Genomic DNA, 18564 nt, shown 5'->3' on the forward strand with positions numbered 1-18564 from the left:
GAGGGAGTGTGACCTGAGTCAAGGGTTGTGTTTCACTAAGAAAACACTCTGCTGGAGCGTTCCTTGGGAGAGAAGTGACAGATATCCAGAGGTATGTCAACATCATTGCAAGTTTGTCGGGTTTGACTGCTCGGAATCAGATGCACTTAACACTATACTCTCCTCAAACACAAGCATGTAAGGGGTTGTTCCGTTCATTTCAAGGATTCTCCTTCTTTCCTTACTCTTTAAAAGTACATCAATTAGGTAAAAACAGGCAAAATAAATAATGCTGCATTTCAACCCTCGTCCAAGCTCTACAGCGGAAGTGCAATTTACGAACGCCTCAATGTTCGCACTTTCCCATTTACGAACCACAGCGATAAAAAAAATATTGCCCGATGGTCGAAGCTTATGGCAGTGTGACAACGTTTCACTCATCCATTTTGTGCCAGGCGGTGGTGCGCCCACTGTGGCGAGGTGGATGACTCTCAGCCGCTTCAGCGTCGCGTTTGGTCACTGCTTCGCTTAGTGCGCCGTTGTGTGCCTTTTCCCCCTTCATTTTCACGTTTTGCTAGCTCAATATGGGTCTAAGAAAAGCAACAGAAAAGCATGGCAAGAAGGAGAGAGTAGCTGTGGACATTTTTTGTCAGGAGTATATCAATGGTGCACGCATTGTAAAGCTTGTTCGCAAGTACAGCACAGTATGGAAGAAACAAGTCAGCAAATGCCACTATTGTGTAAAAAAAGGACATTTTGTTGCTACTGACAAGGCCAAGGGAGTGAAGTATTTTTATCGGACCGAGAGAAACCTCTGGACCAAGTCTGCTGTTGCTCGTCTGGATAAACAAAAAACAGCTAGCAAGTGACAGCATTTACAAGACCATCATTTGCGTGAAGGCGAGACACTGTTGGTTAAGTGGATTTCGTTTTTTAGTCTTCGTAATTGTAGCAACCTGGTTGTTAAAGTTAACGGGTTTTGTGATTTCCGACTGACTGTGAATGTACCAGAGGGACACCGTTTGAGCGCAAGTCTGCAGGACAGCTGCATTTGAATGAGGAGGACAGTTCCGCTTGTTATTGTTAACTTGGTTAATCTTTTGTACTGTATAGCGTTATATTGTGTTCAATCTGTACAAACCTTTACTAAATAGGGAATTTTGTTGAGGCTGGAACCAATTATTGTTGTGGGAAAATTATGTCCAATTGACAAACTGTCAATTTTGTTCAAGAACCAACTAAGTTAGTAAACTGAGGTTGCATTGTACTTGCTTTGGTTTGTGGTGGTGATAGGTATTTTGTTACAGTACAAAATTGTACGGTGGGAAACTGATGGACTATTTATGCATCAATCGCAATTCGACGTACTAAGAAAACAACACCAATGGAGGAGAATGAGGGTGTCCTGAATTTACTTGTAGGCATGTGGCTGTTGGCGACTCTAAGGAAACGCATTCGAATTGAGAGGAGACTGAGTGGAGCACGAAAACGGACATACTGTACGCTGCATGTAGCAATTGGGGCCTGCTTGTACCTCAAATTTTGGCTCGCAACACAAAGTATACAAAAGAAAAAAGAAATCAACCGACCAACAGCTTGTAACTTGGAAAACTCACAAGACAACGTACGACTGTATTGAGTTTCACTGTGTTGTGATAGTGGGTTCTCTGGACCAGTGAGCATGGATTATTCTCTGCTCTTTTGCTTTTGGTCTCTCTTCCCAGTGAGTTTTACAACTACTACAATTTGTTTTTGGTTTTTTAAAAAAATAATAAATCCACTCCATTGTGCTCCAAACTCTCCTCAATCCGCCCTTCCCATTTTGTGAGTTCTCAGAGGATCTGCAGGGAAAGAAATAGAATTCAAGAGAAGGGGACTAATAATTTCACAGCCAAAAAATAAATTTCTGGTTCGTGTGTGCCTATGGGACATTTCAGCTGGGACACGGACATCATACCAAAGCTATGAGAACAGTTTGAAGGCCCCAATCTTGATGCAGAGTAAAAATAACTGAACAAGAGGGGTGAAGAGCATCTATCGTGCCTCAAAGGAAAAAAAAGCTTGGTCAGAAAGAAGGCATGGGCAATATGCTCAGTATGTACTGTATGTTTGACACCAGGAGGGGAACTGCGAAAGTCACAGTACCAGGAAGTACTGTTTTTTTATTGTTACTGTGATATCCAAATGAAGTTCCAAAACAGTTAATAAGCCAGCGGTGGCTCAGGATTACTGATCTTAATGAGCTGGTCAGTGAATTACAGAGAGTAAAGGATCAAACTGACATTAAGGCATCTCTGTACAGCGTTTGGTTTCTTGCAAAGAAAAATACACAATATACTGTGAACACGCGTTCATCACGGGTAATACGTTCCACACCCACCCGCAATAGGTGAACATCTGATATACAGAGACCATATAAAGACCACCCCTCAAATATGCTTTAAACACATTGAAACTTATCATCAATGTATTAAAATACACTCTTGAAAGATGTTTCAAACCAATTTTAACAAATAAGAACAAATTACAAACATAAAATGTATAAAAAATACTGTACATATTGCAGTGTCTGTGTACATGCATGTGCCTTTAAGAGGGGGGCCTTGTGGGGTGCTGTGTGAATTCAGCGAGTATGCGTGTGAGCGATTTTTTGAGTGGGCTGTGCTGACAGCAGCTTTGGCGGAAATGTGTACAGTTGATGTGTTTTACTGTTCTCCCAGCATTTAATAAATAGCTTCTTTTTTTTTTAAACAACATGCAAGGTCATTACAGTAAGGACTCATCAGAAAATGCTCATTTAAAAAAAAAAAAACAAAAAAAAAAAATGCAAGATGAATTATGATATAACAAAAGAACATGACACCCTTGGTTTATAAATTTTACTTGGTCTAATTCCAAAGATTTTCATCCTCAATTTTGCCCAACTTCCTTCAATAGGCATACTGTAGAATGGGCATAATTATTTCACTGCTTTCAATGTGTACGTAATATTGCTGTTAGTGTTTAAATTTCCAGAATACATTTGCTTTTTATATACATATTATTTTATCGTCTCTTGTTTTTGGTAATGTCTTAGCTCCACTTTTGTGATTACCCTAATTTCTCGTGTATAATGCGCACCCATGTATAACCCCAATTCCAATGAAGTTGGGACGTTGTTAAACAAATAAAAACAGAATACAATGATTTGCAAATCATGTTCAACCTATATTTAATTGAATACACTACAAAGACAAGATATTTAATTAATGTTCGAACTGATAAACTTTATTGTTTTTAGCACATAATCATTAACTTAGAATTTTATTGCTGCCACACGCTCCAAAAAAGCTGGGACAGGTGGCAAAAAAAGACTGAGAAAGTTGAGGAATGCTCATCAAACACCTGTTTGGAACGTCCCACAGGTGAACAGGCTAATTGGGAACAGGTGGGTGCCATGATTGGGTATAAAAGGAGCTTCTCTGAATTGCTCAGTCATTCACAAGCAAAGATGGGGCGAGGTTCACCTCTTTGTGAACAGGTGTGTGAGAAAATAGTCGAACAGTTTAAGGACAATGTTTCTCAACGTACCATTGCAAGGAATTTAGGGATTTCATCATCTACGGTCCATAATATCATCAAAAGGTTCAGAGAATCTGGAGAAATCACTGCATGTAAGCAGCAAGGCCGAAAACCAACATTGAATAGCCGTGACCTTCGATCCCTCAGGCGGCACTGCATCAAAAACTGACATCAATGTGTAAATGCCAATGGCATGGGTAACGTACACATCTGTGAAGGCACCATTAATGCTGAAAGGTACATACAGGTTTTGGAGAAACATATGCTGCCATCCAAGCAACGTCTTTTTCATGGACGCCCCTGCTTATTTCAGCAAGACAATGCCAAACCACATTCTGCACGTGTTACAACAGCATGGCTTCGTAGTAAAAGAGTGCGGGGACTAGACTGGCCTGCCTGCAGTCCAGACCTGTCTCCCATTGAAAATGTGTGGCGCATTATGAAGTGTAAAATACGACAACGGAGACCCCGGACTGTTGAACCGCTGAAGCTGTACATCAAGCAAGACTGGGAAAGAATTCCACCTACAAAGGTTCAACAATTTGTGTCTTCAGTTCCCAAACGTTTAATGAATGTTGTTAAAAGAAAAGGTGATGTAACACAGCGGTAAACATGACCCTGTCCCAGCTTTTTTGGAACACGTTACAGCCATAAAATTCTAGGTTAATGATTATTTGCTAAAAACAATCAAGTTGATCAGTTTGAACATTAAATATCTTGTCTGTGTATTCAATGAAATATAGGTTGAACATGATTTGCAAATCATTGTATTCTGTTTTTATTTATGTTTTAAAAAAACAACCAATATTTCACAAATTCTGCCAGGGTATGTAAACTTATGAGCACAAATGTACATACATGGAGTCATATTGGAATGAAAGCGTCGGCTACACTTTTTTTTATAACCACTACGTGGCGGTGGCATTTTGGAATGAAAGTGTACAGCTTTTTTTATAACCACTAGATGGCAGCATACATTTCCAAAATGTAAAAGTTTTTTCCATTATCCCCTATACCTATCTATAATGCGCACTATTGACTTGACAATTTTTGGGGGGAAAAATGTGCACTATACACGAGAAATTACAGTAGATGGGAGATGTAATTATAAACCATTTTCTCTTCTGATCCACCCAGCACAGTGTTTATAGTATTCAATAGAATTTTCTCTACTATATTGTTGTTGTTTAAAGTGCAAAACTGAACAGAATTACACCAACACTCCCAAGCTATAACGCTTTTCTGGTATTCTGGTGGTGATATAAGACAAATAGGGAAATTAGTGTGCAATTGGAAGGGAAGGAGAAGTGGAAAGGTCATGAGCCGTTAAAATGAATTCATAAGTAAAAGAAATTAACAATGTAATGCAGTACAAAAAAGTAACTGAGAAAGGGTATGTCTGGGGGTATTCATGGCTCATCATGTTCACTTGTTTGAGAGACTCTCCGAAGCAGCATGGAATGTACGCAAAACAGCGCAAACAATTAGGACTGTTGGGAAATGATTTGCAAAAGCAACAAAAACAGACCTCTGAACAACCATTTAAGAAATACAACCCTTTCTTTTATCAGTTTGATTATTTGTATAACCCTGAAAAGTAATTAAGTGTGTGTCCTAAGGCGGACATCTGGGCACACATTTATCATCAGGCTTAATAAGTTAGCTGATTGTTTTGGCAGAGATGCACTTACTTATTTATCTACTTTCACAAATCATGCTCATCTTGAGAACACATATTTAATATGCTGTATCACAAACACATGATAAAATAACATATGACAAAAGCATCTTGGAATCACATTATTTATCATTCGGACAATGTTTCTTCAGAGACATCTTGAAGATACAGACAGAGGTCATTTTGACTCACTTCAGACATGAGATGGGATGTTTGCTGTGCCAATATGCCGGATTGCAAGTTCCCCAGTGGGTGTTTGAAATGATGTAAGAGCACACAGCTTAACCATAGTGAATGATTAATACAACTTGACTGACTGACTTACTGTGAGTAATTATAGCAATGTCTTTTCTCAAGGTTGACTTTCTCACACTTGTCGTAGAGTACATGTGTTCAACGAGCCCACACGTTTATGCTCTCAACAGCCAAGCCCACCCTCCACTCAACCTCAAAACCACAAAGGGTTAAATATCATCAATCTTTTTTACCAACACTGTCTGGGCACGGACAGAAACACTAAAGAAACACACTGTTGACCACGCAGTACAGTTCTGCTCTGTTTGGAACAGTATTTTACGTTTTTGAGTTTCTACTGTCAAAAGGTGTAGTACCACAGACAGATCTACATCAAGCTACATTTTTGACACCTATCGTTAGGTCCAACCTCATTAATTGTGTGACTGCTGAAGAGCATTCACACAATTAATGTGGTTGGGATTGTTATTGATTGCACATTTGCACCACAGTTGATGAAGGAAATTTAGACAAATTTAGCAAAAAAAAAAACAACTTTTATACACCTTAAATCATAATTACCAGTGACAGTATAAATCCTCTGTTATGCTGTGATGCAAATAACACACCTTTTGTTTGTGTCTTTATGTGTTCTAAAGGCATGCATTAATATAAAGCAGAGATGGGGGGACTCGGGTCAAATGACTTGACTCCAGTCGACTCGAGTTGCCACTTTTATGACTTGCGACTTGCTTGCAAAATACTTCAGAAAGACTTGACTTTTACTTGGTAGCCAAGAGACTTCACTTGAAGTACATCACTTGAAAAGTCATCTCGTTTAGAGTTGGAAATCTACATTTTAATTGAGACAGTTTGCCACCCCCCCCTCCCTTTTTTTTCCCTTTTTTTTTTTTAAAGTAAGAAATGTTTTGGTCCCAGTATGCATTGTTGTACACTTGCCAGTGTGACATAACCACCTGCATGAACAACGATGGAAGGAGCTCCAAAGATAATACAATTTGGATTCAAGGATTATTTTTGTCTGCAAAAAGCAGATGGCAATCTGCATGCCTTGTAACGCGCGCATTAAAGACATCGAACTTCTCCGTCACTACAAAACTCACAAAGACAGGTAAACTCATTTAACAATTTAGCTAGCTGGTCAAACATTAAGTTTCATAGACTGGTTTGGGATAATTAAAAATAAAAATGATGTGATTGTGAATGTTTTAGTACAGCAAAGTAACATAACTAGGTGTGGGATGGTTTATAATTGTCCGAACCTTTAGTTTTGGTTTATAGGCATGCAAAAGTCTTTTTTTCCCCCTCTCTTTCTTTCGTGCACTCTAGAAAGTAGCGCCTAAAATATAATGCCAACCGCTGAATGCAGAAGTGAAACTGTGTTGCGGAGATGAAAACTTTTTTAGTGTTATGATTTATGGGGAAAAAAATTGTGAAAAAACATTTTATTACCACTCCACTACTACAGCTTGTTGCGACTGGAGCTAGTCTGTATGACTTGACTTGCGATTTGCTTAAACCAAGTAATGACTTGACTCGACTTGCTTGAAATTTAGCGGCGATTCGACTTGACTTGCTAGATATTTTTCCCACAGTGACTTAGGGCTTGCTTGAGACATGAAGGTTATGACTTGAGACTTGCTTGTGACTTGCACATTTGTGACTCACTCCCATCTCTGATATACAGTGTTGTGAAAAAGTATTGGCCCCCCTTCTCAAATTCTTATATTTTTGCATAGTTTCTCCACTTTGTTTAAGATAATCAAACACATGTAAATATTAGACAAATATAAACCCTTTATTAAGGGAAAACATATTGAAAGTTTCCTGTGCCTGTGTGAAAAAGTAATTACACCCCTTGTTAAAACATGAATTAATAGTGGCTAATCACAATTTTTGGTTAATTTTCACTGATCACACCAAAGCCTGATTACCTCCTGACCTGTTCAATCAAGAAATCACTTGAAAAGAATTTGTCCTGACAAAATCAAGTCAGACAAAAGATCTAAAAAAGCTGCAACAAAATGACATGACCCAGATAAATTCCAGAACAGTCAAGAAATAAAGTAATTGACATCTCAGTTTGGAAAGGGTTACAAAAGCTATTTTTAAAGCTTTAGGATTCCAGCCAGAAATAGGGAGACCCATTATCCCCACATGGAGAAAACATGGAACAGTGGTGAACCTTCCCAGGAGTGGCTGGCCTACAAAGATTACCCCAAGAGAACAGCAAAGACTCATCCACAAAGGAACTCAGGACAACTTCTAAAGAACTGTAGGCCTCCCTTTACTCACTTAAGGTCAGGTAAGGAAGAGACTGGGCAAAAATGGCATCCATGGCAGAGTTCCAAGGCAAAAACCACTGCTGGCCAAAAAGAACATAAAAAAGCTCATCTTTTGAGAAAAACAACAACAAAAAAACCATCTGAATGATTCATAAGACTTTTGAAGGTGTGTGTCTCATTACATTTGGCATAAATGTAGCACAGCATTGCAGAAAAAGAAGATCATACCAACAGTCAAACATGGTGGCAATAGTGGGATGGTCTTGGGCTGTATTGTACCTTCAGGACCCGGACAACTGGCTGTGATTGATGGAACTATGAATTCTGCTCTTTAAGAGAAAGTCCCGAAGGAGTATGTTCAGCCATCACTTTGTGAACACAAGCTGAAGCACATTTGGGTTCTGCAGGAGGATAACGATCCAAAACACACCAGCAAGTCAAGTAGGGTTAAAAAAAAACAAAATGAAGGTTTTGGAGTGGCCTAGTCAAAGTCCAGACTTGTATCTGATTAACATGCAGTGGCATTACCTTAAAAAGGTCGTTCATGCTGGAAAACAACCCAATTTTTGCTGAATTCAAACAATTCTGCAAGAAAGAGTGGGCAAAAATACCTTCACAGAGATGTGAAAGACTCATTACCAGTTCTAGAAAATGCTTGATTTCAGTTGTTGCTGCTGAGGATGGCCCAACCAGTTATTAGGTTTAAGGGGCCATTACTTTTTCACACAGGCCCAGGTAACTTTGAATCGTTTTTTTCCCCCCCTTTATAAATCATTTAAAAACAGCATTTTAAGTTCACTTGGGTTATATTTGTCTGATATTTACATTTGTTTGATGATCTGAAACATTAAAGTGAGGAAATTATGCAAAAATACAATAATTTGAGAAGGGGGCCAATACTTTTTCATGGCAGTGTACATTGTATAAAATGTGTTGAAATTATAAAAACTAGCACAGCCAAAGAGCTCTGAGATGTCGGGTACTTCCCAGCCTTTGTGTGTTTGCGTTACCTGGGGAGATTTGTGGGATCTCCAGCTGTACTGGTGGCTGTGGAGGCTTGCCAACAGCACGTTCTCATCGGTGTCCACCTGGCCAAAGCGCAGAGTCTCATGGGTATCATTGCAGATGACATAATGGCTGTAAACTAGTTCCTCAGCCTCTGGGTTTCCATTCTGTGAATGAACAGCACAATGGTAGTTAGCGGTAGGAGTTAAGACTGGACAGATGAATTAAAAAGGTGACAGAAGAGAGAAAGGACTTAGGCCGGCAATCATGTACTATGACCTGCTTCTGAGTGCATTTACAACATCAAGTTAGTAGTGTTCTTGATCTAAAAAAATTCTGAACTTGCCAGGTCAGCTGTGAGTCAGTAGGAAATTGCGGTGATTTCATCTGTGGGAGCAACACAACCTCAATAGGGGAGTAAAACAAATCACAGACTGACAGCTAACCAGGATACTGCATGGAATGAACTTGAGAGCCAAATATACATCTTGGTTTCTCTGCCTCTGAAACATTTTACTTTCTCACATCCTAGATCTTCAAGTAGCAGAAAGCAACAATAGTTTTGGTAATTCCACTAGTTAATAATGATCATTTATGATTTAAACCACTATGCCAAGTATATGCAATGCTATAATGACCGTATATAATTATTTCAGAGTTCTTATTAGACAAGAAAGTCAGGTTATTGCAAACAGCAGTTCTATTATGTGCTTATGACTATATTGATTCATATAGAAAAAAGGATTACACAAAGAGGCCACATTAGTTGGGGAGTTATTGTGTTACTGAGTTCCTAGTCTGATCTAAATCCATGGATCAATGAGAAAACCAAGATGCGTCATGCAGGGATTGATGCCTTGGTACTCATACATCACTTTAATGAAATTAAAGAGAGCTTATGGGCAACATACTATGTACAATTTACAATTTGAGTTGAGCTCCATTCAAAGCTTTTCGGCCCAAAGGGGATCTCTCATGCACACCCCTCCCAGCATTTAGTTCAGACGGCCTATTTACTGCTACCCAACTTCTTAAAAAAAAAAATGACAGACTTTCAAATGGCGAAAGGGTTCGTGGTTATAAGAGGCTGGCAGTAAAAGCTTACAGTTTGACTGCCAAGCACGTTTAAGGTCCTGAGGTTGTTGAGGCTATTGAGAACGGATGGGAAAATTTAAACCATCGAAACAGCACTTGATGATGGATGTGTACAAGACAGACAGAACACTAAAATAAGGTAGTGTGAGAGAGCGAGAGAGAGTGTGTGAGAGAGAGAGAGAGAGAGAGAGAGGTGAAAGCCTGAGCAACATAGAAAGGGGACAGCTGCACTGGTTTTGCATCCACTTCCAGTTTTACAGTGGAACACTATCTGTGTTCCCTATCAAATCTGACACTGCACATTTACAAACTTCCTGGTGCTATCTTGCTAATCCCGCTCTTTGATGGTATCGTGTTTCTGCTCCAGTTCACAAGACAACATGATAGGCACGTCACAAAAGATTCCTACTGTGATTGCAATCACCTCTTTCTATCCAGGGATTTTAAGTGTATCAGCATTCGGGAAAATAGAAAAGAAATGAAAAGAAAATGAATCTTCCTCGTTAAATAGAACATGATAAAATGCAAACTTCTGTCAGCTTCTGTATCAGGAATCAGCATATCAATTTCACTCATCAACCCAGATACTATTACTTTAGTATCTTGAGTTTATGCAAGTGGCACATGCCTACATGCCCATAAAATGTCTGGAATATAAATTGTAAATAATGATACCCACTGAAAATAAGAACACACAAAATTTGAAACTAGAGATTGACGCCTGTAAAATGGACATAAGGAAACAATTGTTAGAGCTACAATCACCTACATTGGGAGTAGCCAGCCAGATGAAAATAGAGACAAAAACAGCCTATTCCATTGCCAAGAGTTGGTTCGTCACATTTGGAAGACCTTTACATTAAATGCAGGTGGTAATTGTAAAAGTATATAACACTCTGGGCTGCTTTGTGTGTGTTTGAAGTGTTATAATTTACCGCAACATCAATGCTAATCTTATTCGCAAGTCTTGTTTTGGCCAGTTCTGTTCTTTTTGTGCTCCTATTCTGATGTTTGTAATGCATGACGGGACCATCTCAAAAACAAGATGCTACACCTCAAGAGGTTTATCCTCATAAAAATGTACAACATCTGCGAGCTGCACCGGGGGCAGCCGAGAAGCACGTCTGATCTCACTATTCTTCGATAGATGACTTGCAACCATACATCTGCTACTACCGGGAAAACTACCTTTTGACACGTTGTTTCAATTTGCAATACACTGTGTGCACACAGTGTGTGTGTGTGTGTGTGTCCGGGCGTGCATTTATGCAATTGACATAAGACAATAACTTTGTAGTCTCACTAGCATATACGTACACTACAAAGGCCTGTGAAGATTCTGTGAGAAAATACATAGTGCCAGGCTTTTTTGTGGCTTTCCCCCTAAGCCAATTCCCTGAGGTTTAGTGGCTGAGAGGGAGCAAAGATGAGGATGGAGAAATGTAAATGGAGGCATGATGAAGCTTGAGGTTAAAATATAAGAAGGCTGAGGTCGAGGCCATATGGGGGAACTGAGTTCAAGGATATCAACCAAAAAAGATGAATCTGATAAATATAATGGCTGCCTATTTTCTCAAAAATAACAGAAACACACAAATATGCTCTGAATTTAACCACAATCCTTACATGTCATAAAATAATAATTCCCAAGAGATTGATGGATAGAGCCAATAGAAAGCACAAAGTAGATGGAAGAACACAGGTGAGGATTATTAACATTGAGAAACCATTTGGCGTGTACATTTCTGACAGCAGAAATGCTCTTGATGGTATTATGGATAGAACAGCAACCCAAGTTACCATGACAACAACCATGTGTATGACTATATACATATAAATTACAACCATATAACAACGCAGCACTTTTATGCATGTTTATTGCTGTGCATCTGGAAGCGTTACAGCTGTCCTGGTTCTGGGGGTGTGGTATGACCAGACACGGACTAATAGCATTAACTTGTGTGGTAGTTGAGGAATCTTCTCTTTGGTTCAATGGTAACCCTTAAGGCCACATCACAACAGACCTGTCTGGTAGCCTTGAAACCAGGAACCATGAAAATCATAAAATGTTTACAACAAGCCAAGACACATCCTTCTGTTGTGGCAGGAAAAGGCTGTTAACATGTCAGACTAAGTAGGTTTTCAATTTGGATCACGTTTTATGATTTATGAACAGTGTGTGTGTGTGTGTGTGTTCAGGCTTTAGTCGCATTTAAATCAAACACATTTAAAGCTCAAGTCTTACATTAGCACACCACCATTTTTAACAAGATCTGTGTTTTGTGATTGACCTCTCTCTACCCCTGTCTCCAAAACGACCGTACCCACATACAGCACATTTACCTCATAATTATGGTCTGTTTCCCCCCCCGTGTTAAGCAAAGTGGTTGAAGTAGTTCTGTAGAAGTTCCAAGGTTGCTGCTGTTTAGTCCAATCAAAGCAATATATAAACTCAACAACTCCACGAACCAACCCCTAGTGAGTATCAGAAAGTCTCTGTGGGATATGAAATGACCAAGAAGTCATGCTTGGCAAGTTTAGCAAAGACATCAACATGTCCAAAACACTACTTCAGTGCTGCACTATGAGTTTTCATTACAGTGCTCATTCATTCAAGTATTATTTATGGCTAAATTAACGGATAGAAATTGGGAAGGAGCATTAGCGTGCATCAATAAAATAACGAGGCCAATGGTCAAATATGATCCATCATCCAGCAAAATCTAATTAGAACTTTGATGGAGTACAAATAAACTCCGTGCTGAACGATTAATTTAAGACAGATTTGTATGTATTTGATAGATTATTTTCCACAGGTAGAGACCACAGCTGTTTTTCTATATAAAACCTCCAAATAGCTATTATTTCTCACAAGTAAAACCATGAGGATATTTCATGTCTCCAGAGGCCACTATAATGAGTCAGCACAGCTGAGCAGAGCCACGCAAAGCCAGATCGTCCCAAGTGCGTGAGCCTGTTTGTGTGGTAGAGAAGTGGGTGGAGGACCTGGGCCAGATGAAGTCTTGACAGGTGTCATCACTCAAATGTTACCGTATTATCTTGGGCATTACTTCAAACACGGTGCAATTCTGGCTACCAGAGGCAGTGGTGAGAGTTGAGAAAGGAGGGAGGACGAGGACCAACATGCTAAAGTCCTACAACAGACACATTGCAGTAGTCTTTGTCATGATTTACAACTAACTAAAAAGGAATTATACCTACGGTACGTATACTGTATATACATGAGTTGCATAAAATCCAAACTATCCGTGTGAGCTGCTTCATTTTGTTTAGCTGATATTCCACCTGGGATGGGAGATAACTGTTTACAGTATTTTCTTGGGATTTCCCTGACAGATTTACTCTACCATATGCAAAAATGAGAAGAAGCGCATTTTGAATTAATTGTCTCAAGTAAACTAGTTGAATATCAAGTAATGCAATACTATGTAAATGCAACAGATTACTATTGTTCTTTCGTTTGCATACATTGCAGTCTTTATCTTCCAAACTCGTTACATCAAACGATTGACATTGGGGTTGAGACCGAACAGATGCGAAAGAACAAACAGCACAAAAGGCTCATTGAATACACATAGTACGCCCTCTTGACTGCTACTGAAACCCTGCATTGCATCAAGCATCAAAACTGAAAATAAATAAAACATAACCGTGTTTTGTGCTGATCAAACTAAACCCGTTTTTTAATTAATGGCTATCTACATGAATATTCTATTCTCATCTGACATACATCTTAGAACACATTTATTCTTACCCTTCGTTCCCCGTTTTGAGTTAAAGTTAATCTGAATTTATTGATTGGGTATCTTCTGGCTGCAAAAACAATAGATAATCAAACAAAAAATGACGACTTTCATTTGTTTACATTGTGAAAATTATTAATTTCCCTGATCTTATGGAGCAATTTTGAGGAAACACTTCTAAAGGATCCTGGTAAGTAGAAAAACCCAATCAACTACAAATTTAGAACAGTGGTTATAGTCTCAACAGTTTGGTACTTAACCTCTGAGAAAAAATATCACAAAATGGTATGCATAATATTTGGTTCCTTGTAATTAAATGACTAACATTAGAAAAAGGTTTCTGTTTGTTGTTGCTATGTGCATATCAAACAAGTAAAAATGCACAAGCTGTTTTTATATACCATTCTTTCTCCTATGCTGGCTTGTATGACTCAAGGGAAAGAGACTTAACAGGCAGGTTTTAAACAATACCTAAAGAACAATTGAGCGTCAACTGTTGTTTCCCTTAGCGTTTTTTTTAAACCACTTGACAGTCCACAACATTTTCTACAGACGCAAACATTAGCCAGTAGTACTACAAACACAGTAAGTATTAATTGTAAATACCCAGGGCCTGATTCACGAAAGGTTTGCACTCACGCAAAGAGATGTGGGAGCTGATCTAACCAGGTGCCCGCAGGATTGCATCTGCCAAACGAGCAATATTTCCGTACAGTTCATTTTGCGCGTTCCGGGAGGAGTGTATGCAAATAGTGTAAATGGATTTAGCAAGCACAATGCGATTTATCAAACCTGAGACGAATTGCGATGGCTGACTTTGTGTTTTCAAATACTGCGTCTGAAAGGCAGATGCACACCTGCACGCAAAGTGGCGCAAGTGTAGCATAAACATTTTTGAAATGCCAGAAACAAAACTATATCATGACACATGACATGGCACATTGAGCAATCCAATTTTTGAGCTTCTGAATGATCCAAGGGCTGACTTGGAGCGAGGCACAAGAAGGAGTCAGGCCATATCACTTATGACAAAACTTTCCTTGCATCTGGGTCATTTGATTTCAGCTCACTGTGACAATTGATGCTGGCCTTTCCCAGAGCAGTTTTTCGGGACTGCTGTCCTAGGTTTTAAATGCAATGTGCCGCAGAATGGGCAGCTATATCTAATTCAAACACACTTGGGGTGAGTTAAATCAAACAATACTTGGCTTTTATGTGGTTGCTGGTTTCGTTTTGGTTTGCGATACTTACTTTCTGTAACCATTTCTTTGTATTCCACTAACCTTTCCAATTCCTTCACTTCAAACTTCATTTTGCATTTTGCAAATTTTCAAGAGTGAAATCCATCACAGCTATCTAAAGTACAAAATCCTCTTTTGAAATATGGCAATCTCCACCTCTTTTACACCTGCAGCCAACAGCGCACACAATCTATTACAGTGACTGAACAATTGAATCTCTGCTTTTTGAGATCTTAGTAAACCAGGCCCTTACAGCTAATATTCTTACTACATATGTTCTATTAAATGTGAAGTATTTTGGAAAACCTTCTGGATCACTAATATATCAGATGTGATTTAATATATACAGTGTTGTTCTCTGTATTACCTGTTGCCAGCTTTGCAGGGCAGTGTCCAATGTGTGGATGGCATACTGACTGACTGTGGCAAACATAGGTTCCATAAAGAAGTTTGCATGCAACACACTGCTTTGGAGACAAGATGTGGCTGTAGCCTGGCCCTGAAACACAGCACATGAAAGTAAATCAGATCTCAAAATCAATGGACACCAATAAATTGGATTGAATTTTTTAATACACTCTAATGTAAGAATACAGACATCCTTTTTTTTTTTTAACTGAAATGAGAGGGTTCAAATACTAGGGATGCAATGCAATTCTATACCGCTGCACACACATATTCTGTAATTGTACTGTCATCTACCTGTATTACACAGGGCTGCAGAACTTGCAGGTGTGTTAAGTTTCGATACTCCAGAAGCTTGCAGTCTAACTGGGTGGAAAAGTTGAACTCCTGACAACGTCTTGGTCCACTGGTCCACTGACGCAAGAAGATCTGTGGTTCCCAAGCACCAACAACCATGAATTCTTGTTTCTGAGGTATCTTCCTGTCTGGCAGGAAGGGTCGAAGTTTTTGAGATGGAACTGTGACGAGAGAGAGTATTAAACATTTGTGTAACTAAACTGATTCAAACTTAAAAATGTTAACCGAGTTTGGTATGAATCCGTTTTCTGCACCCTGACCTGTTCCCAGTTGTTCTAGATGGTGGCAGAGGTGAACTTGCATCTGTGCTAGCTGCAGGGACACACCCAAGGAGGGGACAAACCAAGGTGCAAAGCAGGAGTCCACACGGGTGCATGCTGCCAGGGCCATGGGAGATACCAACTGATCGCATGGTAGTTGAGATCCAGTTTCACTATCTGAACTGTAGGCAATGAAGAGAAACAGATTTGAGACTTCAAATAAATTCAAAATTCATATGCAAGTGAACGTGAAGCCACTTTAGAAACAATTTCTGAGAAAAACAAAAGTGGAGAAAATGAGAAATGTAAAAGCCTTCAATTTTAACATGTGACAACGTTTAATATTGATGACTGAAACTGAAGTGATAAGACACTTGATAATTATAAGGCAAAGGCTCATTCAATGATTGAACATGATCAAATTGTTCAAAGAGATAATGTCACTGATCAAGCTATCTGCCTCTTTACATATAGTAGACATGTATGTGCATACATCTTATATGATCTATATATATATATATATATATACTGCCATGAAGAAGGAATAGGCCGTAATCTGCCACGCTGGCCTAATGCGTGTTGGCAGATTGCCCAAACTTAGTCCCGTAGTTTTACCTACGGTTAAGTTTATTTTACCAGTCCTCACTTACGGTAGTGAAACTTGGACTACGAATGGCAAAGTTATACAAAGAGTATGTGTAACCCAAAGGAACATGGAACACCAAATGTTGAAAATAAGCATTTGGGACAAGAAAAGATGCAGTTGGATGAGACAACAGACGCGAGTTACCGACGTCATTCAAAAAATAAAAAGCCTAATATGGAAATGGGCTGGCCGTGTTGCCCCAAGAGCTGACAAAAGGTGGATGACAGAAACTATCAATTGGATACCACTGGACAGAAAGTGACCACGGCGAAGACCTAAAAGTAGATGGATAGATGAAATCATTAAACACACCGGAATACACTGGCAACAAATTGCAAAATGTCGTAGTAGTTGGAAACGTGAAGAAGAGGCCTTCATCCTGCAGTGGATAGATAATGGCTGATGATATATATATATATATATATATATATATATATATATATTAGTATATATTAGTATGTAGCATTATGTTAAGATGATCTATATATATATATTAGTATATTGTATAGTATATATTAGTAGCATTATGTTAAGATGATATATATGTATAATATATATTAATAGCATTATGTTAAAATGAGATATTCTGAGTTGAGATATTACCAAATTACTATTATATCATTACTATTACTTGAAGTTAATGAACAATGTGTTTTAATGTTGTAGGCAATACATGATTTTGCCACAGTATCTGAAATTTTGAGAATTGTCAGTGTATAATTTTATGGTGGATTATTCAATTGTGTATAACAACTAGGTAGAATATCACGATTGGCATTTTAGATTTATTTAAAAAAAATGCTAAGTTCCTCTTAGGTGTTCAAGAAATGAGGATAAGCGAAATTTTTTTTGAATCAAGTACAGTATATGCAGTAATTCCATTGGCAAAATAATGGCCATTCTACTCCCCATAATTACAACAATCGGAATATTTATTTTATATATATATTCATGGAAAAAAATATTTGACCACTCTTGTTTTTTTCAGTTTTTTGTTCATTTTTAAGGCTTGGTGGAACTAAAGGTACATTTGTTTGGACAAATACAGGGGCACCTCGATAAAACGGACCGCGATATAATGGATATCTAATAAAACTGACCATCGGGTCTGACCAATGTGTCCAAAAATAGAAAAATAAATTTGTCACTTAAAATGCCGTTGACAAAGTCTCATAGGTCCAGAATTGGCCGCTGTCGTTTATTGGCGCTGTGGCGCAATGCAGGCAGACAATGGGACTGGCATACAGTGGGTACGGAAAGTTTTCAGACCCCCTTAAATTTCTCACTCTTTTTTATATTGGAGCCATTTGCTAAAATTATTTAAGTTATTATTTTCCACATTAATGTACACACAGCACCCCCTATTGACAGGAAAAAACAACAGAATTGTTGCAATTTTTGCAGATTTATTAAAAAAGAAAAACTGAAACATCCCACAGCCTTAAGTATTCAGACCCTTTGCTCAGTATTTAGTAGAAGCACCCTTTTGAGCTAATACTGCCATGATTCTTTTTGGGAATGATGCAACAAGTTTTTCACACCTGGATTTGGGGATCATCTGCCATTCCTCCTTGCAGATCCTCTCCAGTTCTGTCAGGTTTGATGGTGAACTTTGGTAGACAGCTATTTTCAGGTCTCTCCAGAGATGCTCAATTGGGTTTAACTCAGGGCTCTGGCTGGGCCATTCAAAAACAGTCACGGAGTTGTTCTGAAGGCACTCCTTCGTTATTTTAGCTGTGTGCTTAGGGTCATTGTCTTTTTTGAAGGTGAACCTTCGGCCCAGTCTGAGGTTCTGAGCACTCTGGAGAAGGTTTTCGTCCAGGATATCCCTGTACTTGGCCGCATTCATCTTTCCTTCGATTGCAACCAGCCTCCCTGTCCCTGCAGCTGAAAAACACCCCCATAGCATGATGCTGTCACCACCATGCTTCACTGTTGGGACTGTATTGGACAGGTGATGACCAGTGCCTGGTTTTCTTCACAAATGCCACTTAGAATTAAGGCCAACCATTTCTATCTTGGTCTCATTGGAC

The 18564-nt window shown here is 38.9% G+C and overlaps 1 protein-coding gene across 3 annotated transcripts in view; it reads right to left on the reverse strand.

Annotated features, from left to right (window-relative positions):
- LOC133479384 (intermembrane lipid transfer protein VPS13B-like) overlaps positions 1-18564 on the reverse strand; it is a 489205-nt gene that overhangs the window by 52447 nt on the left and 418194 nt on the right. For all 3 annotated transcript variants that reach the window (XM_061776308.1, XM_061776310.1, XM_061776309.1), the window contains 4 exons: positions 15886-16067; positions 15566-15786; positions 15231-15362; positions 8769-8930 (listed from right to left, as the gene is read on the reverse strand). In XM_061776308.1, the coding sequence (XP_061632292.1) occupies positions 8769-8930; positions 15231-15362; positions 15566-15786; positions 15886-16067 (697 nt within the window). The remainder of the gene's footprint in view (positions 1-8768; positions 8931-15230; positions 15363-15565; positions 15787-15885; positions 16068-18564) is intronic.

This window comes from Phyllopteryx taeniolatus, chromosome 6, assembly GCF_024500385.1.
Source record: "Phyllopteryx taeniolatus isolate TA_2022b chromosome 6, UOR_Ptae_1.2, whole genome shotgun sequence".
NCBI classification, from domain to species: domain Eukaryota; kingdom Metazoa; phylum Chordata; class Actinopteri; order Syngnathiformes; family Syngnathidae; genus Phyllopteryx; species Phyllopteryx taeniolatus.